The following is a 21,795-nucleotide window of genomic DNA, read 5'->3' as shown; positions in this document are numbered from 1 at the left end:
GAAAATGGGTTATGTTTTGGAGAAAATCTAGTATACAACGGTCTCTACTATTAATCGCACTGAGATTGTTTCATAATATGGCTGGTAGGAACATCAAGTGCCAAGGCGTTTGCGGGCAGTTTGCGCGCAGTCCCCTTCTTCAAAAGTAGACAGAGACTGGAATTCATCCGGACAATGTCCACACATCAGATTGACTTAATCATACTAGTACCTTCATCAAGAACACCAAATTCTACTTCATGCCCTAACATACTCTCAACTTACCACTTCACGTGGCCGTCTCTAAGATTTCGGGAGCCTTTGGGTACTCAAGTCTTCTCACACTTTCAAGCTGGGTTCGTTTACTTATTCCAGCGAAGTTTTCTGAATGCACGGATAAACAACCGCATCCGTAATAATATCACCTTTTACTTAACCTCTCTATAAACTCAGGATCCAACATTTGCGTTCCGCACCAATTGATTTGTGACACCTCTGTTCTTTCGTCAATCGGCCCGGCCAAAGAACTGTGGAGATAAATCGGCGGCCAGCTAGGTCGTTTTGAGAATTGAAAGAGGAAATTAAATTTCAAAAGGTCACTGTGAAAAGTGAAGGCAGAGCTAATAGCTCTTCCTTCAGTTGACTATTTATTGCATGTCACCAGCACTTCAAATTTTCCAAACTATCACTTGAACGGGTGGTGACCTTTCTATCACTTTACAAACATTTATTTGACGGGTGATAACACTAACATCTATTTGACTGATGATAAGACTAACATCTATTTGACGGGTGATAACACTAAAACTATGTCGTTGAAAAAAGTTTCTCCGGTTCTGTACTAGGCATTTGGCATTTTAGCCTCCTTCATCTCTTTGTAGAGATGGTGGTGTCATGCTTAGGGAGGATATTCATAGTGCCCATTTTTCTACCCCTTTAGTGTAGATAATATCATTTGTTAAAAAAACAAAATTCAAGTTTGTGTACTATTCATTATACCAACCTTAAATTGGAGCCGAAGGGTGTAAACTCAAAAACATGACACCCAAAGCAAAGGCCCAAACCTAAAAAGTTTTGGTTTAGACCCAAATCAAAATCCGGGTTCAAATTTTGCTGAGCCAAATCTTGACAGGGCCTCACTTTTTCTTAAAAAAATAAAGTGGCTGAAAATAAAAGTGAATGGCCGACAGTTGAGCCCAACGTGGCAGGAACCTCAGCTGTCCAACGGTAAGCCTGAAAAAATGAAGGCCTTTCAATTTGGGGTGTGATATCCACACATCTCATTTTACTTTTCACATATCTTTTTTATTTTCAGCCGTCGGATCGAATGAATTGAAGAAGATCAACTGACATAAATGATCAAGAGATGTGTGAGAAGTAAAATGGGGTGTGTGGATAGCATACCCCTTCGATTTTTAGGGCTGTTGGTTATCAACGGTCCAGATCAAACACTTGTTTTTGTCAAATCCAAAGGTGTTAAATAAAAAAAATAAAAATAAAAAAAAAAAGATCTTGCGACTTAAATTTAAATCATGCGGTCAAAACAACAAAATAATTATTTTTTTCTAAACAAATTCTCTTTAAAAAAAAAATTATCCCAAACTCTATAAATACTCATTCATTTGTTCATTCATTTACACAAAATCAATTTATTCCCCATATTATTTTCATATCCTTCCTTCTCCCTCCATTTATTTTGAAGATATTTAGGACAAAATGCAAGAGGTCCAAGTTAGAAGAAAAAAGAAGCTGAAGCTTTGTTAGCTTGGTGTTGCGATTTCTCAAATGAAAATTTATTGTTCCTAGGTGATTGTTTAGGTAGTTTTGATTGGTGAATATTGAAGTTTGGTTGGTGTGTATTGAAGTTGGTTGGTTGGTGAGTGTATTGAAATTTGGTTGGTGTATGTTGAAGTTTGGTTGGTTATTGTTGTATTGAAGTTTGGTTGATTAGTGTGTATATTGAAGTTTAGTTGGTGCATGTATTGAAGTTTGATCGGTTAGTTTGTATATTGAAGTTTGATTGGTTGGTGTGTGTATTAAAATTTGAACGGCTTAGCTTGGATCAACTCCTTTAGACTCGGCTTGAAACCAAATATTTCCCTCCCAAAACCACCACCATCACCACCACTCACCAACGTGCAAACTCCACGAGCTTAGCTAGCTCTAGCTATAAGCCCTTTCCGTACGGTCACGCAGCTCTATAAAACCTATTCCTCAGTCTCCCACTCTCTTTCACTCCATTTAAGTTTAACCACTCTCCCTCTCTCTCTAAAAACCCCAAACCCCATCATTCTTTCCGAACTCGATTGCACTTTGTGGGTTTTTATGTTTGTATTCTCTCAACAGTTTTGCATATAAGCTCTTTTCTATGCTTTTTATCTCCCTAATTAGGAGCACAAAGGTTCTTCACCCACAAATCTCTCTGTGCAGGTTCTTCATGCCATGATCACAAAAGCATTAATATTGCTTACCACTGGGGAAATTTTATTTGTGTTGGTATTGATTTAAAGCTACGTGATGCCTAGACTAGAAAAGTGACTAGTCTTACTTACAACAAGTTCTATCAAGTTGATATATTATAATGTCTAGTATAAGAGTGTCGTGGAAGGACCTGTGCCAATGGTTAGCATTAGTGCTAACTAAAACTCCAAGTTTTTATTTCTTTTTCTAAATTTTTTTTTATAAATATATATTGATTTTCAATTAGATTATGATAATTTTTAATTATATCATAGCAGTTGCAAATGGTGGAGCTAGCGGCTAATCTAGCCTATCGGTATGGTAATACCTCAGGCATGGTGGGCAACCTTGTTATGGGATGCAACATTACATTCTCATATAATTTGAGTGATCACGTATACATCACTTACGACAGGGGCTAGTGTTATGGCTCTTGGGACGAGAAATAGTAAGTATCAAGATTTTTTTTTTCTGTTAGTGAACTATAAATTGTGGTTTGTGTTATTGCTTTTGTATTTATTTTTTTTACAGTTTAAGATAAATTTAAGGAAGTGCAAGAAATGATTGGACTATGTAGCCGTTCATACTTGGGCCAGTTGAAAAACTTATTTTACCGTTTTGACCATTTGATATTTAATTGTTTTCTTTTACTGTTTTTTTTTTATAAGCATGGTCATTTCAGTTGTTTTATAGATTTAAGGAGAGGCAGTTATATGCACATAAAATATATTATTATTTTCAAATATAACATATTAATTATTTTGTTGGTTATTATGCACTATAAATCTCTATAATCACGGGGATTAGAACATTCCTTCCACAACAATATGTTCTTATTCACCCAAACTTGCCTTTTAGATAGTTTTAGTGGTGGAATTGTTAGAGGTAAAAATTATAATTTAATTTTTATTTAATTATATTTACAAAAAGCTAAAATAAAATTATAACTTTTTTTTTGTCAATAAAAGTTGTTGACTTGTAAGTCACCATTTTTATTGACAAAAAGAGTCATAATTTTATTTTTTTGGTAATTATAATTAACAAAAAATTATAATTTTTACCTTTGACAACTTTACCATTAACTTTATCTAATAGGTAGGTTTAGGTGAGTAAGCAAATTGTGTCATGGAAGGCATGTCCTTATTCTCCGTGTTTTTAGTATATCAGATAATGCAGATTTATGCTGCATAATAACCAACAAAATAATTAGTATATTATATTTGCAAAAATAGTAATATCTTGTATCCATTTATAAAGCAAGAACATGAAATAACTCTGTTTAATGTTTTAAAACCCTGGAATACCCATGCTTATAAAAAATGAACGGGCAAAATAGTCGAATCATTTATTCTCTCATAAATTTATCTCAAAAACCGTAAAAAAGATAAATACAAAACAAAGTTCACTGCCAAAGCAAAATTCTTATTACTTACTATCATTCTCCTCTCCCAAGAGCCATTGAACAAGCGTCTGTCGTAAGTCATATATCAATCACCACACTATGCTGAAGGCATTACCATACTATACTAATAGGCTATATCAGTTGCTAATTCCACCGTATGCTACTCCTTTGATATTATTGAAAACTTTCACAATTCAATTGAAAATCAATATATATATTGAGGAAAAGAAATATGAACTTGGAGGTTTCATTCACCACTTATACTATCCATATGCATTGGCACATATCCTCCCATGACATGCTCAATCCAACTATTTTAATGTATATGTTCCAACTTATTTGACAGACACGTTTTCAGTTTAGGCATTTTTTAGTTTTGAATTAACTCCAACACAAATAAAATTTTTCCCAATGGTAACCAATATTAATGGTTCGATCACCAACAACCTGCACCACAGGGAGGGAATGAGAGATTTCGGGAATGTTGTAATATCTCATTAATGTTGTTTTATTTTATTTTTTTCGTTATACTCTTTTTCATTGATGGTTTTCTGTGTCGATTGCTGAGTAAACCACAGTTTTAAAAGTTTAAATACTGCTCTGCAATGTTGAACAACAATGAGCCACAGTCAAACAAGTAAATTTTCCAGTTTTAGTTAGGTCTAATAATTAATCCATTTATGTGAAGGCTGGTATTAATCACAAATTGAAATTGGTATGGGTTGCTTTCAATGGAAATTATGAAAATTTAAAAAGAAAATTTAGAGAACATCAAACACTGATTTAGATAAAATATAAGAGTTGTTTTCGATATTTAATCGATATGTCAGAAATACCGATAAAATATGTTAATTTTAATCAAAACTCAAGAGTTTCTTCAATATGAAACTTCATCCCTTCCGTATCTCTCTCTAATTTTTTTTTATATTTTCACGGAATATCGCCGTATTGAAAAAATTTCAAATACTGTGTACAACTGAAATCACAAGCCAAGCACACAATTGGTTTATGAGGAATTGGACCCTTGAGTTGAGAGTATGTGATGAACACGAGGACGAGATTTCTTCTTTTTTTTTTTTTTGTTCATATGGAGAAATTTTACTTGTGGGGGTGCTGACAAAATTGATGGGCCAAACCAAAGCAAAGTGCTGCTTCGTAAGTAGGCCGCTAGTATTACTGATGGGCCCAATTTATTTACCCAGAAGAAGAGGAAACGATCCGGCCCGGCCCACTTCAAGGGCACAATTTTCTTTCAAAGTGAACCGACGGAGAAAGGTCAAAATATCTGCAAAGGGCCGGTAAATATTACGCTGACAAATTAGAGGGCCAGGATTGAACAATTTAAACAAGGCGTCAAAGTTGAACGGCTGAGATCGAGAGTTCTCGAAAATTACTGTCAAAAATTACCATCTGGTCCTTTTACGTTTCCAAGGACAAGTTAAAATCTCACATGCTCTCTCAGTAAATGGTCAGAAGAAGTAGCAGAGCTCTGAAGAGTGAAAGAGAAGAAAGAGGGAGATGGGGAAGAGAGGAGCTGCTTCAAGGAAAGAAGAAATGGCGCAGGCTCAGCCTCACACGGTGAAATTTCTCTCTCCTATCATTTTTTTACAGTAAAGATTGAAGCTTTTTGCTTTTTTATTTTTTACTTTTGCAAAACCCACATGCTAGATATTAATTTCACGTTGAATATTCTATGTGTTTTTTTTTTAATTTTTGATTTCTTGGTTAATGGGTTAACTGTCTCTTCTTGTTCCTTTTTGGGAGATGCAGAGCTCGGACGTACTTTTAAAATGACTGAAAACGTTTTTGATGAAAATATTTTTGAAACTAATAGCTTCTTCCAAAAAGTATTTAAAATGCTTTTAGATCTTAAAGCGTTTTCATTCATTTTAAAAACACATCCGAGCGAGCTAGCAGTTTGTGTCCTGTGGTTGATTTTCTGTTTGTTTTATAATTATGTTGCCTGTTAGGGGTCAAGGTTTGATTTTTAATTGATTTTTTGTTTAGGGTTTGTGATTAAGGTCAGAGATGTGTTGGTTTATTGCCTTTTAGTGCTGAAAGTATTATTTTGTTGATTTTAGTGAAATTTTAGTGGAAGTTCTTGTTTTAATTTGTTCCGAGTGTTGATGTTTTCTCTGCAAAAATTCTAGTTTAATTGCTTAATTATGGTTTAATTTCCTAATACGTGATCCTGGTATTGAAGTTAAAGCCTAAGGCAACAAATGCATCATCTGAAACAGAGGAACCGCAATCTGAGGGACCAAATCCTGCTCCTGAGAGAGTGGAACAGCACCCCGAAAACGCTAGCCCGAAAACTAACTCAAACCTTAGGATGCAAGAAAAATCTGCCAAACCATCTCATTCAAGAAAGAGAGTCAAGCAGTACAATGCCGTTGTTAGGCGTTCTCTGCGCATTCGTAACAGTGTTACGCCTGTTGAAAATGGGGACATAGAGCCTGTGTACGAAACTGTTAGTGAGAGTGAGACGGAAGATGAGCAGCCTCTTTTGGAGGAACCCCCTGTGAATGGGACAAACTTGGAGGAAGGACAGACCTTGGGCGAGAAAAGCATGGAAGAAAAAATGGACTATCTTCTACAACTCTTGGAAAAAATGAACTCAAAGGTAATCACCTCGCCGTGGAATAAGATTTTGTTACTTACTGATATGTATTTATAATTAATTTATGTTCCTTATTTAGAATGTTTTTTTTGTGAAATAGGAAAATAAGAGAAGCCCTGGATTTTCTGAAAGCCCAGAGAAGAGATACAAAAGCTTGTACATCGACTCCCAGAAGAAGGTTATTTCCGTTTGTCTTCATGAACTATCTATCTTATTGTCTAGAAATATGACATTTCGCCCTCGTGTGCAGATTGAAGCCTTGACAAATGAGAACCATGAGCTTACTTCGAAGTTGGAAGTTGCTCATGCGAAACTTGAAGGGGTAAGACTATTTTTGCTACCTTGAGACCGTAGTTTATAACAGTATTCGGAGGATTAAAAGGAGGAAAAAAAAACCAAAAGAAGATGATAGTTTTGCTGCTTTTGCATGTAATCTTGGATTTTTTTGGAGTACTTTGAACTCTAGTCCTTGTTTCCGTTAAATATGCGGAGCAATGTGCAATTATCATGTTTACTTTGTTTGGTTGTAGTTTGAGAAAGGGACTAATGCATTTTCTGAAGTGATGGAGAAAATGAAGGACGTGATTTTGGTTTCAACTTTATCGAAAGCTACCGAAACATTTATGAATTTCTCATCTCAAGCAGCACGTGATGCACTTTCTCCTCAGGATTCTGCTCAAGATCGCAAGTTTGCATCTAAGAACAAGAGAAAGAAGCAGTCTTAATGGTTTAAACAGTGGCTGGATTGGCTTAGCAAGTATTTTGTGAAGTGTGAAACCGGTTAGTTTGGAAACCCGTAGGCAGTAGCTTTAACATTGAAAGCTTAAGTTCGGTTGGTTGTTAATATTTAGTACTTGGTTGCCCGAATGATGTATGGTTCCTTGCTTGAATGTTGAATCGCAACTTTTGTGGTCTTTAATGAAGAATTTAAGTTCATCTATTCTCTGATTTTGATATGTTTCCTTGTTGAGAACTGGTATCGGAATTTCTTTTTTGAAACTTACATGGGAAACGAAGTTCGGAAAAACAAAGTAGAGCAATAATTTTCATTGATACTTATGTTTCTGGTGAAGTAAAATCACAGAATAAAAGTCAATGGCATCAAATTTTACATCTGCAATAGTTAATTTCGAACCTGAACAAAACAATCTTCGAAACCATTCCCTAATGATCCCCACGAGAACACTCATCATCAAGCGAGGCAGAGAAGCCAAAAAGATTACTTCTTGGTGTCTGAGAAACTTCATTATCAGCAGCAGCATCACCATCTTCACCAATTGCCTCGTCTGCTGTCGGTCGTGGAGGAGACGAGAAGTCTAGGCACAACCCTTGTACAACTTGTTCATATGAAGCAGAGAGATCTTGGGAGGTAAGCTGGTGATACTCCACAAGCTGGTGGAGGCATTGATTTTCCCTAACCAGGTTTGAATTTTCATTTGCTAGTCTTGACTTCTCATATAGCAGTGCCTCCAACTGAAGCCTCACCAGATCATCTTCCTCAGGCCTCAACCCTTTATCCATCCCGTCTCGGAGCCTCCGATTCTCCTCCTCCAGCAGAGCACAGCGTTCTTGCATAAAGCATAAATCCGATCTTATCGACTTGAGTTCCCGGGCAAACGAAGCTGCTTTTGTTGCCATTGAAATTGCAAGCTGTGGAAAGATAAGCACATAATTAGGATATAGCAATCAACTCAGAACCATCAAGGATTTGACACTGAACAAAAGAGAGAAACCTACATTTTTTGCTTTCTTCAGCTTCCCGTCTTTTGGGCCTTCGTGCTCATTATCTTTCTTGGATTCATCTCCTTGTTCCTCTGAGCAATGACTATCGTCGAATTTCCTCTTCAATCCTACATGGGAATCTTCTGCACTCTGCTGTTCTTCCGATTCCTTCTCTTTACTCTTCGCCTCCGAGTTGCTCAGATGGCTATGGAATATCTCTGTCAACGTGGGTGGCTTAGCTAGATCGTTGGCTCCCTATATATACACAGCAAACAAAGTAGTCCCATAAGCTGAAATCCCACCTCGGTTGTGACTAATTTCTACAGTTCAGGCAATCAAAAAGCAAATTTCAAATTTCAAACATTACTATTTAGGGTTCTTCCACTATACCAACACCAAAAAATACCATCATTGTGGCACATTGAGCGCTGTACAACACCGTCTGATCGGTCTCATACACCACATGGGTCATTTCTAAGCGTCCGCACTTAATACATGTTCGTACCCTAGAAAAATCGCCAATTTAAGCTCTTTCAATTCAGATCTGATATACATATATTTTACTGTGACAAAATTTGTAAAAAGTTCAAATCTTTAGCTGCAGACGGGATCGAACTTTACCTGAAGAGCATTATCCAGAGTGTTGGAGAGCTGAGACAAAGTGTAAGCTATGGAATCGAACCCTCTCATCAGAAGCAACGAGTCCTCCTTCCTCGCTCTCGCAGGTTTTGTTTCTCCGCCATTATTTTCCTACAAAAAAAAAAAAAAGTAAAAACCTTCAAATCCACAACCACAGCAGAAACCCCAATTGAACAATAAAAAAAAAATTACAGTAAAACCAAGAACTCACTGTTTGAATTGGCAGAGACGGTTCGGCATTTGGTGGGTTCTGAGCAATTGGGATTTTGGAGTTTCGATCGTCGAGAAGCGCATCGATCCGGCTGCGGAGAGAGCTCCAGAAGCGCTTGTCGGAGGAGGGGCTGAAAACCGGTGAAGAAGAAGCCACGAGTGACTGCTTGCTGAGGTGGGCAGGGGATGGCGTGTCCACTGAAGCTGCCATTTTTTGGGAGAGAAGAGAGGAGATGAGAGCAACGGCTAGTTTTTTGGGTTTTGTTGGAGCTTGAGATAATGTGGGATATTTAATTGGTTTATTTAGTTTGATATATATAGAGGAGCCGAATGGCAACGTTACAAAAATAGTTAATCAATCAAATTATTATTGATCTCAAGATCCTTCAACTCAAAGTGGATTTGAACCACAGCTTTCCCCTTCTTTCCTATCTCTTCACTAACAAAGTTGGTTGCCTTTTTTGAGGTGTGGGGTGTGGAGAAGAATTATTGTGTGTGACAGTAACATCAGCGACCGTTATTTATATTTTTTCTTTAAAAAAAAAATTAGCTCACTTATAAGTGAGAGCTCTTAAGTTCGATTCTCACCAAAAACTAATTTGAACCACATTATTACTAGTCTATTACGAGACTTAATTCACTTCTCTGTCCCTTTAGAGTAAATAATATCGAATGTTAAAAAAAGAAAAGGAGATTAGCTGGTGATTTTGCCACGACAGTTCACTCTTTCAAGGATAGGAAAGATTAACAAATGCATTTCAGCCTCTTCCTGACCACCATCGTGAAATTCAATATCAAGAATCGAACCAAGGCGGCACGTGTGGAATATTGGCCTGAAATTTGTCACCCACTACCGAACCATCCCCTGATGAATAATAACATTAATATTATGTGGATTCATTTTAAATTTATAATTACTCGTGAGATTGTAATTGTTACAGTTATAGTCCAAACATGTTATAATTAATATGAGTAAATTCATAAATGATCATGGAATCGTAATTGATCGATCTATTTTAAATCCAATCATTGTGTTTTAAGATCATTAGCTTAACACAATTCAAATGTAGCATCTCATTAAATGTCGTTTGTCGATATAACACTAGTAATACTATACCTTAAAGTTTGGAACTCATTGCACAAACGCGGAATATAACTTGAGTGAATTTATAGATAATCGTGAGTTGTAGATGATTTGTTGAGATCATTTGTCAGCTTTATCTCTTTAAATATCTTTTGTCAATTCAGCAATCATTAATATCTTCTCTAAATCTGAAACTCATTGTGCAATACGTATTATTATTTGAGTTACTTCGTGGGCTCGCATTTCTCTTGCTTTACTTTCATGGAATGGTTATTGTAATTTTTTCGATTCTTGATTTTCTTGTGTTTATGGAAACATAAGTACTAAATTATTTAAATTTTTAAAATGTTACTGTGCTCGATTTTGCACTAAGTCTTTCGTTAGCTACAAGTACGTTGTGTCTTTTCTTAGAGTCTCTTTCCAAGTGTTCCTAGATCTTCCTCTACCCCTTTACCTTAAGCCTCTGTCTCATAAATGCATTGTCAAACTGGAGCATCTGTAAGTCTTTGATTCACGTATTCAAACTACCTTAACCAATTTTTTTTAATTTTACCTTCAATTGCGACCACTCCTAATATTACACTATTGACTAACATTTTTGGAAGTTAATTATAATTAGCAATCATTATTCTCACTTTTATTTTCCTTTATTTTTTCTATTTTTTTAGCTCCATGTGTATCCAAAACTAAAATTTGAAAAGAAATAGACTCAAAAGTAGGACATTTCATAGATTTTCTGCCATCTTATATTTTTTTCATAATATTTTATAATGTTAACACGAAAATTAATATTAAATTATAAGGTAACAGAAATTTCATGAAAAGTCACACTTGTGAAAAAAAATTCTTAGCATTTCTCAAATTTTAATGAGCTCAAGGAATTATAAAAAAAAAAAAAACAAAGCAAAATAAAAAGAGCACCTTTTCGTTTTTCGTTTATCTTTTCTTTTATCTTATACTAAAAATTGCTGGTTCTCATACAATCAGCAACTAGACTGGTAGTCATCAATGGCCACTCTTGCTTCATCCTTCTCCTCTGTGCTCTTCTCCTCCACACCCTCCAACCTCTCTCCGCCGTCTCTCTCCCCTCTCCCCCGCCTCTCTTTCTCCTCCTCCTCCCACTTCTCCACTCTCCCCTCCCTCTCAGCTTCTCACTCTTTCCTCACTCACCCTGCAACTTCCAGGCGCTCCAACCATTGTTCCTTCAGCATCCAGGCCAGTGCGGAGGAGAAGAAAAAGGTCTTGATAGTCAACACCAACAGCGGTGGCCATGCGGTCATCGGATTCTACTTTGCCAAAGAGCTTCTGGGTTCCGGCTACGATGTCACAGTCTTGACAGTTGGTGAAGAAAGCTCGGACAAGATGAAGAAGCCCCCATTTACCAGATTCTCAGTTAATATCTCCACATTGTTTTTCTTTCTCGATTTTCGATGTGGGATTAATCTCAGGACTCGTTCGAATTGCTTCTCTAGTAATTAGGCACTGACCTTAGAAGTGATTTCATTACAAACACACTGAAATATTCATTGGAAATTTGGAAGTGCTTCTTGAAGAAGCATCTGGCAGTGCTTCTTGAAGTAGCATTCCAAAGACAATTAGAAGCGCTTTTGATTGTCAGAAAGCTGTTTTAGCTATTTCAGAAGCAATCCAAAACGTGTCCTTATTTGTTTATAACGTTGGATTTGTTGTGTGATCTGAATGTACTTCTTTGTTTCTCTTTAGGAAATTGTAAGTGCTGGAGGGAAGACAGTGTGGGGAGAACCTGCGGCAATTGGGACGATTTTCGAAGGAGCGGCATTTGATGTTGTGTTGGATAACAATGGCAAAGATTTGGACACTGTGAGGTCTGTTTCTTCAATGCTTGAATACCCATTTTTCAACTTGTGCAGCCTTTTTCTGTATGTTCATACGCTGTCAGGGTCAGACCGAGATTTTGAGCGCCCTGTGCGGAACTTAAAATGAAGCTAGTCGGGAACTAAACAGATCATACTAATTTAATTTGGATACTTATAGGCCTGTGGCAGATTGGGCGAAGAGCTCCGGTGCGAAGCAATTCCTGTTCATCAGCAGTGCTGGAATTTATAAACCAACTGAGGAGCCTCCTCATGTTGAAGGCGTATGTTTTCGTGTCTTCAAATCCCTCGTTGCATATCCTAATCCCTTGTGTCTTCAAATCTTCACTTTTTGCAGGATGCTGTTAAAGCAGATGCTAGTCATGTTGCAGTAGAGAAGTACATTGCAGAGATATTTGGTAGCTGGGCAATTTTCCGTCCCCAGTACATGTTAGGCTCCGGCAACAACAAAGATTGTGAGGAGTGGTTCTTCGACCGTAAGTAGATAACACGAATAAGCACTTCTCTGATGTTTCATTCATGCATCACAAAACTACAATGCTGTTTTCTGATAACCCTCCGTCCAGGAATTGTGAGGGACAGACCAGTTCCAATCCCTGGTTCCGGAATGCAACTTACTAACATCTCCCACGTTCGAGACTTGTCCTCCATGCTCACTCTAGCCGTTGAGAACCCGGATGCTGCATCTGGTAACATCTTCAACATTGTAAGTGAGCGTGCTGTGACTCTCGACGGATTGGCAAAACTTTGTGCTCAAGCTGCTGGACGCCCTGCTAACATAGTCCATTATGATCCAAAAGCTGCTGGAGTTGATGCAAAGAAAGCCTTCCCATTCCGTAACATGGTAAGAAATTTTATTGATCCAAGAGGGCACTTATGAGTTACAACGCATCGCGCAGTCACTCTGTACTTGACATTGTCAATTTTTCGCATATCTTGCAGCACTTCTATGCTGAACCAAGAGCTGCCAAGGAGATTTTGGGATGGAAGTCCACCACAAACCTCGCTGAGGACTTGAAGGAGCGATTTGAAGAGTACTTGAAGATTGGGAGAGACAAGAAAGCCATCAAATTTGAGTTAGATGACAAGATACTCGAGTCGCTTAAAGTTCCAGTAGCAGTGTGATCAATCAGGAATAATGTGCTTTTCAATTTTCGCATCTGTGTACTTATTTTTCCATCAGGAAGCAACTTACTAGATGTCATCATCTAAGTAAACAAAATTGAAATGCTGAAATCTTTAACATTGAATCTTACTTGAATCTCAAACGTCCAAATACCGAGCCTAGTGTACAACAACAGAACTGTAAAACTTTGGCTAAAACCCGCTGAAATTAGCTCATACAGAAACAGTCTAACTTATCTGAAAATTTGATATCCGAACAAGTTTCGAATCAAATTAAAAAAAAAACAGCGAACTGCATGAGTCAATAATTTTATTCCCCTTGCTTAATATCAAGGCCCTTAAGCTTTGATTCCAAATCATCCTTGTCATCAGCCCCTTCATCATCAGACTCCTCGTCAAGGTCTTCACCTTCGGGATCATTCTCATCCAAAGGTCCCAGCACATCTGGCGAATTCTTGAAAATTTCCTTTACCTCATCAATCCCCTCGTCGGATATGAAATTGCTATTAATGTTCAGCAACTTGAACCCGGGTTTGTTCACAACAGCCTGCGCCAAAACCCTTGCTCCAACCCTTCTAATCGAATTTGTGCTCAAATCAACCTCAGTTAACTGACCATGACCCTCTGAAATTGCTTGGCTAATCAAAATTGTACCTTCATCTTTCAGGTCGTTCTCAGCCAAGTTTAACTTGGTTAGGAATTGTTTTGCTGCTATACAGGTTGCTAGAGCAGCAGCTGATCCAGCTGTAATGTCATTTCCAGCCATTTCCAGAACTTCAAGCGAAGGTGCAGTCTCTTTGAGAGAACTGGCAAGTGCTTCTGCTCCTTCATCTTCTAAGTTCAGATAACTCAGGTAGACTTCAGTAAGATCTCCAAAAGCAGATAGGGATTTACTCAGAGCAATCCCGGATTCTACTCCAAACATGTTGTCACGCAAATCAAGCTTCTTCAAATGGGTACAAGTCCCAAGTGCTTCAGCTAAAGCTATGCCCCCTTCAGAACCCACCCTTGTGGAAGAACAACGGAAATCCTCCAGGAGAGGTGAACGCCTCACCATTTCAGAGATAGCAATTGCCCCCTCATCTCCTGTCATGTTGTTGTGAAAATGAAGGACCCTAAGCTTCTCAGTGGATGGGATAAACTTAGAAACAGCTCTTGCAGCTTCTTCTGATATGCCGTCATTCATCAGATAAAGCTCCTCCAAATTGTTTTGTGATCTCAGAAGTGACCCAAATGCATTGACACCCTTTTCGCCCATGGCATTGTCTGAAAGGTTAAGATACCTCAAGACACATCCTTCTAGGGCTGAAGAGAATATGTTCATGACTTTAAGAGCTTCTTCTTCTGACCTTCCTGCAATAAAATCTGACAGGTCTACTTCTTTCAGTTGATCTTTGATAGACAGTAAGATTGGCTCAGCAACACGGGCTGCATCCATACCAAAGCTTCTATTGCTAAAACATATCTTGGTGTAAGATTTTTCATGTTCCTTCAATGGTTTTAACAGTTCCAAAGCCTCCTCAGCATCAATAAAGGACCGGCGACCACCAGAAATATCAAAGAAACTTTCACGACTAGCAGTAGCTTTCTCATACTGCATCACCTCTCCATCTTCCTTTACTTTGGGCCCCCTTTTTAGGACTTCCAGCATAAGCCTACTTGATTCTTTGGCATAAATTTGAACTGCCGAACTTCCATCACCATATGGTTCCTTCTCAAAATGTTGGTCTCCAGCTGCAAAGGCTATATTTTCTATTTGCTTGGCATCCTCCTCAGCTTCTTCTTTACTAAGCAGGCCATACTTTCTAGAGAAAATGGACGGAGTTATGAGATTCTTGGTCATTCGTTCAACAAGCAGTATCCTGGTGCTCTGAGTCGGGGGCCATAATTTGATAGACACCGTGCGTTGGTGGAAAGTTTGTGTTGCAGAATCCATGTCAAAAGTGACCTGGAACCATGCATGAAAGTGATAGTAAATTAAGATGATCAAAGCAAACATACATGTTACAGTAAGGAAGGGAACCAATAAAAGAGACACAAGGTGATCTAAATAACAAAAAGTAGCAGCAGTAACCAATTATTCTACGTCACATGATTTCGTTCACAGAAAATCAAGTAATTTAAACAGTACTTCAAACTAGGAGTGTTCACTTTCATAATTTTTGTTTTCAAATGAAGACTAAATAACTAAACCTCCAAAAGGGTAAACAAATTGCTGAACCTGAAATTCACATGATTACCTTCATAGAAAATCAAGTGATTCAAACTAGCGATACGCATTATCATGATTTTTGTTTTCCAATGCGTTATATGAAAACTAAATAACTACAACTTCAAATCGGCAAACAAATTGCTGAACCTCAAATTCTGTACACCGCACATATTGATAATCCAGGTAAATGCAATATCAACAAGTATCCACTTCAAATGACCACTAAAATGCTTCTAAGAAAACAAGCAAATGCGAGTAAATGATGCTTTTTCAAAACTTGAATTTCGTTCAAAAGAAAACTATTGCACACGCCCCTCATTCACCCTAATAGAAGGTAAGGCAAAAGCAGCTTAATAGATAATTTTCAGGAATATATGACACCCTCCTCCATCAGCATACAGATGAGTCCTTTAACATCGAACTTGTAAGAAAAACCCATAAAATATCAAATCTTTTGCGTTCATGACAAAAAGTAGCTTCCGATCCATAATTCGAATAATTCATCAAAGAAACAAAGGATAGACTCTTTATTCATATGAACAAAATTGGACCGATACGAAAAGGTACCCAAGTTGAATTCTTGAAGATTTTAAATCACAAAACTTCAATATCTAATTCCAAAAACAAATGACCTAACAAAGAATTCATGTAAAGACAATTCAGCGATCCAGAGGAAACCAAAAGTTAACGTGAGGACTGGTGAAAGAAAAAACACAAAATTTCCTGTTTGGCTTCCAAGAAAATTCAGCATCTCATAACCGCCAATCCAAACACTAAAAATGGTATAAGATCTTCATTTCTTATCCTCCATAAAAATTAAACAAGAAATTTGATAATTGGGTGAAGAAAAACAGTACCTGCTGTTTCTCGGGAAGCAGAGAGGAGAGAATACAAACCCTAGAAATTGAAGTTCGAAAGGGAGAGAAAGCTTCGTGTTTGGATAAGATTTTATATTTTCCGGGAAAGTGAAAATTTTCTCGGAAACGAATCGAATCTGTATGGGGTTTTGGTGTGTGGCTCTCAGAGAGTAATCATATGAAAAAGATGCGTCGGCGGAATTAGAAAAATCGAAAGAATTTGAATTGGAGGGAAATCATGAAATCCCCAAATCTTTTTTTCCAACTTCAAATAATTGGGAGCGAAAGCGTGCGATTTACGTCGTCGCGTTGCTCTTTTTCTCCCCCCGAATTAAACGAACGCCCTCAGTTTTGGAGTTATTTACGAGATTTACCTGTGTCGGGATTTTTGATGGTTGGGTTGGGCTTTGACATTGGATTTAGGTCTCTGGAGAAATTTGAGTTGGGCCTTAAACTTGATTGTGTGCACTTGAAATTGAAGGACACCTTTGTGATAGTGAGATTTTTCTATGTACTGATTTAGTATTGAGATGCTTTTATAAAAAAGTGATTATAAAAAAAAACTAAGTTAAAAAAAGGTATTTGAAAAATACTTAAAAACAGCTTATTTTCACAGTTTTTGGTGGAAAAAAAAACTGAAAACGTGAAGAAACAAAAATAAGCTTACTCTCACAACGCAGGAAAAGCAGTTTTTTTTCAAAGCACATCAATACCAAACCAACTCTATATATCGTGAACACGGTCTAGTACATTAAGTGTCATAATACAAGTAGTTGAATACTTAAAGAAAAAAAATTCAATCACTTGTATTATAACACTTTGATGTATCAAGCCGTATTCCTTACTAAAAATTTCTCATAATGCACATGCGCACACATAAATAACATGGCGAATGCCCCTTGAGAACAACTTACATGCCCTTATTTCATTGGTACGGTACGCATCTGAAGTGGTACACTTGTGCTATATTAGTCATTTTCTTGTATTGGGTTTCACCATGAGCAGTTTATTAACTCAAAACAACGGTGTCTACCACTCCGCCTGATTGTGCTAGGCCTACAAATATTAAAGAGATCATATTTTTGTTTCTTTGAATATAAAAAATAACGTATACATATTATTTATCATATTAAATAGTTTACCAATATAATACTGATACAAAATATAATCTTCCTTAACACTTTTCCGACAAACAATTTCTCTATTTAGTTTTGCACCGACATTATTTGCAGTCCAAATTTCTAAGCCGGTTGGATCCGACATCTGCCAGCTGTACCCACCGGACTGTAATTTTGGCCTGGAATCGAGGACTAATGAGGAGGGGATGCCAACAAAACTTTTAAGAAACATGTTACGTGCAGCCTTACGTTCACTTGTCCCCTAAGCCCTATGCCAATGTGGAATGCCAAATGCCAGCTGTTGGGAACAATTTCAAGCGCTAACGAATCTTCACGCGTGAGAGTTTCACTCATCATGTGACCTTTAAAATTTCATATGTGGTTGTAGAAAAGAGTAAATTGTAGCAATTGTCTTTCAATTTTAATCAAATTAAAACAATGATTATTCAACTAAAAAATCATTACCATTAATCCTTCAACTTATCAAAATGTGTAGCTATGGTCATTTTCGTTAACTTCATTAGAATTTTGTCAAAATAAGTTATGTTAAAAAAATCATTACTCCAATTGAGTTAAAGTTGAGGGACCATTTCTCCAGTTGGATTAAAGTTGAGGGACAAATGATAATGAATTTTTAGTTGAGGGATCATAGCTGTACGTTTTGATGTGTTAAGGGAGGACCAATGATAATGGATTTTTAGTTGAAGAACTATTTCTCCAATTGAGTTAAGGTTAAAAGACCTTTACTTACTTCGTATAAAATAATTGAATAATATTGAAAGTGCCTTAATCAACATGTAAGTTAAAGAATATCGAATATTAACTGACGATGAAAGTTAAAGAATATCATTGAGACATACCCATGTATGAGTGTTACACTAAAAAAACGTAACGTGAAATGACAAGGAAAAATCTTGAGTAAAACTGTGAGATTAGATATTTCCAAAGTGATAGGTTATTCAAAATCCAATCAAACCGTAAGAACAAAAGGAGGAGGAAAACCAGTCACCCCACTTGGATAATGATAATGGATTATAATGAAGTGAGATTATTTCTGAATTTATGTGTTCGAAGCCATCAAATTTGAAAATCCGAACATCTCAATTTTAATTATGCAATCCTCGTTAGCCCATTACATTTATCCACATCACATAAAACGAACTCTTTAAATGGCTCGAAACCCTCCCACTTGTTCAGTCCAAATTGTCAAATTCAACTATTTCAGACACAGAGATTTAGAGAAAATGAATGATAAACGTATTTGAACTTGATTAACAATTAGGGATTAATCAAGATCCACACCTTATGGTTGCCAATCATTATCAGTACAAGTGACCCACTAAAGGGTGACATGTCCTATCTTGTGGCATTATTAACGGAGAAATAAAATTATATTTAAGAATTTGGATTATTCACATTTGTATATGGTAAAGGACACTCCTAGTCTCCTACCTTGCACAATGCACATGGGTCCTCATCATGTACGATAAAGAAAACAAAATTTTACACTGTAAATACATGTATTGAGTTTCATAAGGTAATTCCTGGGTTTTTATTTACCGAAAATTTCTAATGCACAAGGGAAATTTATTTGATATTTACATCTCTCATCAGTGTATTAGCTGCTTCTTAGCACTTTCACTTTATCTTTGGAAGTAGACATGGCAAACAAACCGTGTATCAAATCCGTTATCTTAAAAGGTTCTTTATAGATAACTGGATAATAACCTGATTCGTTAACAGGTCGTATCGTTTAGTGTCAGATTAACAGGTCAAACCAAAAATTGTCATGCTTAACGTCTAGATCTGACAAATGATATTTTATTGAGTTTTTAATGGGTGACCTGATAACGATCCGATTAATTAACGGGTTCTTAATCTGATGACTATCTGACTCGTTAACGGATTAACTCGAAACCTACTATTTTGGTTTCATATTGAATTAACGGATCATCTAAAAAATTGTCAAGCATATTTAAAAGGATGTAAATTGTAATGTAAAGTTTTCCTACATTTTAATTACAAGGAATTAAATTTGCAAAGCTAAATACTAAAAGTTAAATAACTATAAATTATAATTTCGAGTGCAATCATCCACCTCCCCCATTTGCGGTGGAAAAGAAAAGGAAAGGCAGTCTTCAGGGGTCCCACTTCACCATTAGGAAGGCAAGAATAATAAGAAGTCTTTGCAGCCCATCCCTTATAAAAATTGGTGTTGAGTACACGCCGACACCTTCTTTTGCGCCAATTTAGAGAGAGAGAGAGGGAGAGAGACGCGGAGAGATCTCTCCTTCCATGTGAAGAGAGAGAGAGTGAGGAAGAGGGAGTAGATTTAGCATTGCCTTTGCCTTGGGGATTGCATAGAGAAAGCAAAGCAAAGCTCTTTCTCTCTCCTCTCTGTCTCTCTCTCCTCCTGACTCTGCAGCAGATAGTTTGCATAAAAGAGATTTGGCGCCAGAGAGGAGGAAGAAGAAACTCCATGAGCTAATATTGTTCTGCCTTTGCTTGTTCATGTAAGCAAAACTCTCTCTCTCTCTCTCTCTAAGTTATTCTCATATGCCCTGCATGAACAGCATTGTTTAAATTTATTGATTTGGGACGTGGGATTTGGATCTTGCATCTTCTGGGCTGGGATTTGATGAAAAAGCTTGTTCCTTTTTATGTCTCTTGATCAGATAATTTGTGGGTTGTTCTTGGTTTGTTGAGTTTATTGATTTCCCTTTCTGGGTCAGTAATTCTATTGATTATTTGACTTCTAGTTCTTATATTTTTTTGAGAAATTTGTTTGTGGGATTCAAGTTTTTGGAGCATTTGATGATAAATTAGTAACAGCTTCATATATTTGGACATTTTATTCAGCTCAAATTCATAATTTTAGTAGGAGTTTCAAATTTCCATGCTTTTTTTTATTTTTTATTTTTTTTACGAGTAGAGAAAGTGGGTAGGAAGTTGGTGCTAGAATTGGATAACTTGGATTACCACTCAGGAATCAATATAATATAAAATGGATGGAATTGGAAAGTCTAACAGCAGAGTGGTAATCGGCTATTAATAAAAGCTCACTGGGGTAATTGGCTAAAATAAAAGTCGAGGGGTAAATTGGTAGCTCGGTACAAGTTCAAGAGGAAAATCGGCTAATACCTCTATATATTTAGATTTAGATGTATTTCTGTGTCTGCAATTGAGAACAGGAGCAAATATCTAGGATTTAGAAACCAATTTTTAGAAATATTTCAAGAATAATATAAAGAATGTAAAAGTGCTTTATGTAAAAGTGCTTCTACTGCTCTTTCGTAGTTTTTCTTTTCGGGGTAAAGATGTTGTTTAGTTCTTTCGTCCCAGTACTTTTAGTGCGACCTCAGAATAGTTTTTCGTAATGCTGCGTTGTGTGTTCAATGAAACTTCTGTCGTACCCAAAATATAGAACACGTAACGTGTATTGGATTTGGGCTACAATTTGCAGAGGCACGCCAGATGACTTGTTCATTTTCGCTAAATCAGTGTTTTACTTTGCAGCTTGGATATGGGAACTTTAGCACTTGACGATGAAAATGGAAGCTCGGATGTTTACCTCTCCTTGGGGCTTAAGACATCGGGCAAGGGTGTAACGAAAACTCCTCGGGTGCTGTCACCTCTCTCTTCAATTCTCGAGAGATCTGTTCAAAGGAACGAGATGCTATTGGAGACGACAAATATTAAAGAAGTTATAACCATCTTTCATGGTTTAAGAGCACCCCCTCTGAGCATCGGACAATATATTGATCGCATCTGTAAATACTCCGGTTGTAGCCCATCGTGCTTCGTTGTTGCACAGATCTACGTTGACAGATATCTTAAGTGCACAGAAGTGCATTTAACTTCTTTCAATGTTCACCGGCTTCTGATAACGAGTGTAATGCTAGCAGCGAAATTTATGGATGACGCGTAAGTACTAAATCTTAGAATCAGTTTTATGTGAATCATTTCTGAACACGATGTTTTCGTTATTGGAGACGCTTCTGACATTAAAGATTCAACGCGGTTTTGCAGGTTCTTCAACAACGCATACTACGCAAAAGTGGGAGGAGTGAGCACGGTGGAGTTGAATAGGTTGGAGATGAAGTTCTTGTTTACTATAGATTTCAGACTGCAAGTTACTCTAGAGACATTCACAAAATATTGCTCTCAACTGGAAAAAGAAGCTGCAGGAGTCCAGATCGAACGCTCAATCCAAGCTTGCGGGATCAAAGAGAATTGGTCGAAGTCAAAAAACGAAGACTCAACTTACGCTCGCACAGTTGCAAGATGACACAAATTGTCGTATCATCTCAACGTTTATTACACGAATTTTCTGAATTTCGATTGAGTTACAAAAACTCCGATTGTTAGGTAAAACACTTGAGTGAACAATAATTTTAGTATCTCGCTTTCATTTTGTGCAAAGTTTTGGTTTCCTTTTTGTCCAAGTGTAGAAGAAACAGATTGTTCAACTGTATGGGTAAGAAATTGTGTGCAGGTGAGTTTTCCTTTTTGTT

General features: G+C 37.0%; 5 protein-coding genes across 6 annotated transcripts; 3 read left to right on the top strand and 2 right to left on the bottom strand.

Moving 5' to 3' along the window:
• The first annotated feature begins 5,183 nt into the window (after window positions 1-5,183).
• On the top strand, window positions 5,184-7,401 carry LOC103957247. 2 transcript variants are annotated; one of them, XM_009369382.3, is made up of 5 exons: window positions 5,184-5,419; window positions 6,051-6,464; window positions 6,562-6,639; window positions 6,712-6,783; window positions 6,992-7,401. In XM_009369382.3, exons 1-5 carry the CDS (start codon window positions 5,360-5,362, stop codon window positions 7,184-7,186), a joined length of 819 nt encoding a protein of 272 aa, XP_009367657.2. In that variant the 5' UTR covers window positions 5,184-5,359; the 3' UTR covers window positions 7,187-7,401. The 2 variants fall into 2 exon arrangements, with proteins under 2 accessions (XP_009367657.2, XP_009367656.2); XM_009369381.3 differs by having other exon boundaries at window positions 5,196-5,419; window positions 6,045-6,464.
• A 95-nt stretch (window positions 7,402-7,496) lies between these two features.
• On the bottom strand, window positions 7,497-9,376 carry LOC103957268. Its single transcript, XM_009369410.2, has 4 exons — window positions 9,034-9,376; window positions 8,805-8,933; window positions 8,199-8,438; window positions 7,497-8,111 (listed from the first exon to the last, which is right to left on the bottom strand). The coding sequence occupies exons 1-4, from the start codon at window positions 9,241-9,243 to the stop codon at window positions 7,626-7,628; spliced, it is 1,065 nt and encodes a 354-aa protein (XP_009367685.2). The 5' UTR covers window positions 9,244-9,376; the 3' UTR covers window positions 7,497-7,625.
• A 1,689-nt stretch (window positions 9,377-11,065) lies between these two features.
• Window positions 11,066-13,224, top strand: LOC103946482 (chloroplast stem-loop binding protein of 41 kDa a, chloroplastic). Its single transcript, XM_009357192.3, has 6 exons — window positions 11,066-11,508; window positions 11,839-11,960; window positions 12,130-12,232; window positions 12,307-12,445; window positions 12,536-12,813; window positions 12,912-13,224. Exons 1-6 carry the CDS (start codon window positions 11,125-11,127, stop codon window positions 13,092-13,094), a joined length of 1,209 nt encoding a protein of 402 aa, XP_009355467.2. The 5' UTR covers window positions 11,066-11,124; the 3' UTR covers window positions 13,095-13,224.
• LOC103946476 (RAN GTPase-activating protein 1) lies at window positions 13,192-16,458 on the bottom strand. The gene is made up of 2 exons (XM_009357185.3): window positions 16,164-16,458; window positions 13,192-15,042 (listed from the first exon to the last, which is right to left on the bottom strand). Exon 2 carries the CDS (start codon window positions 15,028-15,030, stop codon window positions 13,405-13,407), a length of 1,626 nt encoding a protein of 541 aa, XP_009355460.2. The 5' UTR covers window positions 15,031-15,042; window positions 16,164-16,458; the 3' UTR covers window positions 13,192-13,404.
• A 3,034-nt stretch (window positions 16,459-19,492) lies between these two features.
• On the top strand, window positions 19,493-21,775 carry LOC103946478 (cyclin-P3-1). The gene is made up of 3 exons (XM_009357187.3): window positions 19,493-19,794; window positions 20,798-21,205; window positions 21,311-21,775. The coding sequence occupies exons 2-3, from the start codon at window positions 20,805-20,807 to the stop codon at window positions 21,567-21,569; spliced, it is 660 nt and encodes a 219-aa protein (XP_009355462.2). The 5' UTR covers window positions 19,493-19,794; window positions 20,798-20,804; the 3' UTR covers window positions 21,570-21,775.
• Window positions 21,776-21,795: the final 20 nt, after the last annotated feature.

The sequence above is a fragment of a genome, unplaced genomic scaffold (assembly GCF_019419815.1).
Source record: "Pyrus x bretschneideri cultivar Hongxiangsu unplaced genomic scaffold, Pyrus_bretschneideri_v1 Contig25, whole genome shotgun sequence".
NCBI classification, from domain to species: Eukaryota; Viridiplantae; Streptophyta; class Magnoliopsida; order Rosales; family Rosaceae; genus Pyrus; species Pyrus x bretschneideri.
The sequence above is the reverse complement of the archived record's forward strand: the minus strand, read 5'-3'. Positions and strand labels throughout refer to the sequence as shown.

Coding starts and splice junctions, on each gene's coding strand:
- LOC103957247 (XM_009369381.3), top strand. CDS start 5,360: ATGGGGAAGAGAGGAGCTGCTTCAAGGAAAGAAGAAATGGCGCAGGCT. Junction 6,640..6,711: donor ACATCGACTCCCAGAAGAAG/GTTATTTCCGTT, acceptor CCTCGTGTGCAG/ATTGAAGCCTTGACAAATGA. Junction 6,784..6,991: donor CTCATGCGAAACTTGAAGGG/GTAAGACTATTT, acceptor GTTTGGTTGTAG/TTTGAGAAAGGGACTAATGC.
- LOC103957268 (XM_009369410.2), bottom strand. CDS start 9,243: ATGGCAGCTTCAGTGGACACGCCATCCCCTGCCCACCTCAGCAAGCAG. Junction 8,439..8,804: donor CTCTGGATAATGCTCTTCAG/GTAAAGTTCGAT, acceptor GTGTATATATAG/GGAGCCAACGATCTAGCTAA. Junction 8,112..8,198: donor AGCTGAAGAAAGCAAAAAAT/GTAGGTTTCTCT, acceptor ATCTTTCCACAG/CTTGCAATTTCAATGGCAAC.
- LOC103946482 (XM_009357192.3), top strand. CDS start 11,125: ATGGCCACTCTTGCTTCATCCTTCTCCTCTGTGCTCTTCTCCTCCACA. Junction 11,509..11,838: donor CCCCATTTACCAGATTCTCA/GTTAATATCTCC, acceptor GTTTCTCTTTAG/GAAATTGTAAGTGCTGGAGG. Junction 11,961..12,129: donor AAAGATTTGGACACTGTGAG/GTCTGTTTCTTC, acceptor GGATACTTATAG/GCCTGTGGCAGATTGGGCGA.
- LOC103946476 (XM_009357185.3), bottom strand. CDS start 15,030: ATGGATTCTGCAACACAAACTTTCCACCAACGCACGGTGTCTATCAAA.
- LOC103946478 (XM_009357187.3), top strand. CDS start 20,805: ATGGGAACTTTAGCACTTGACGATGAAAATGGAAGCTCGGATGTTTAC. Junction 21,206..21,310: donor GCGAAATTTATGGATGACGC/GTAAGTACTAAA, acceptor GCGGTTTTGCAG/GTTCTTCAACAACGCATACT.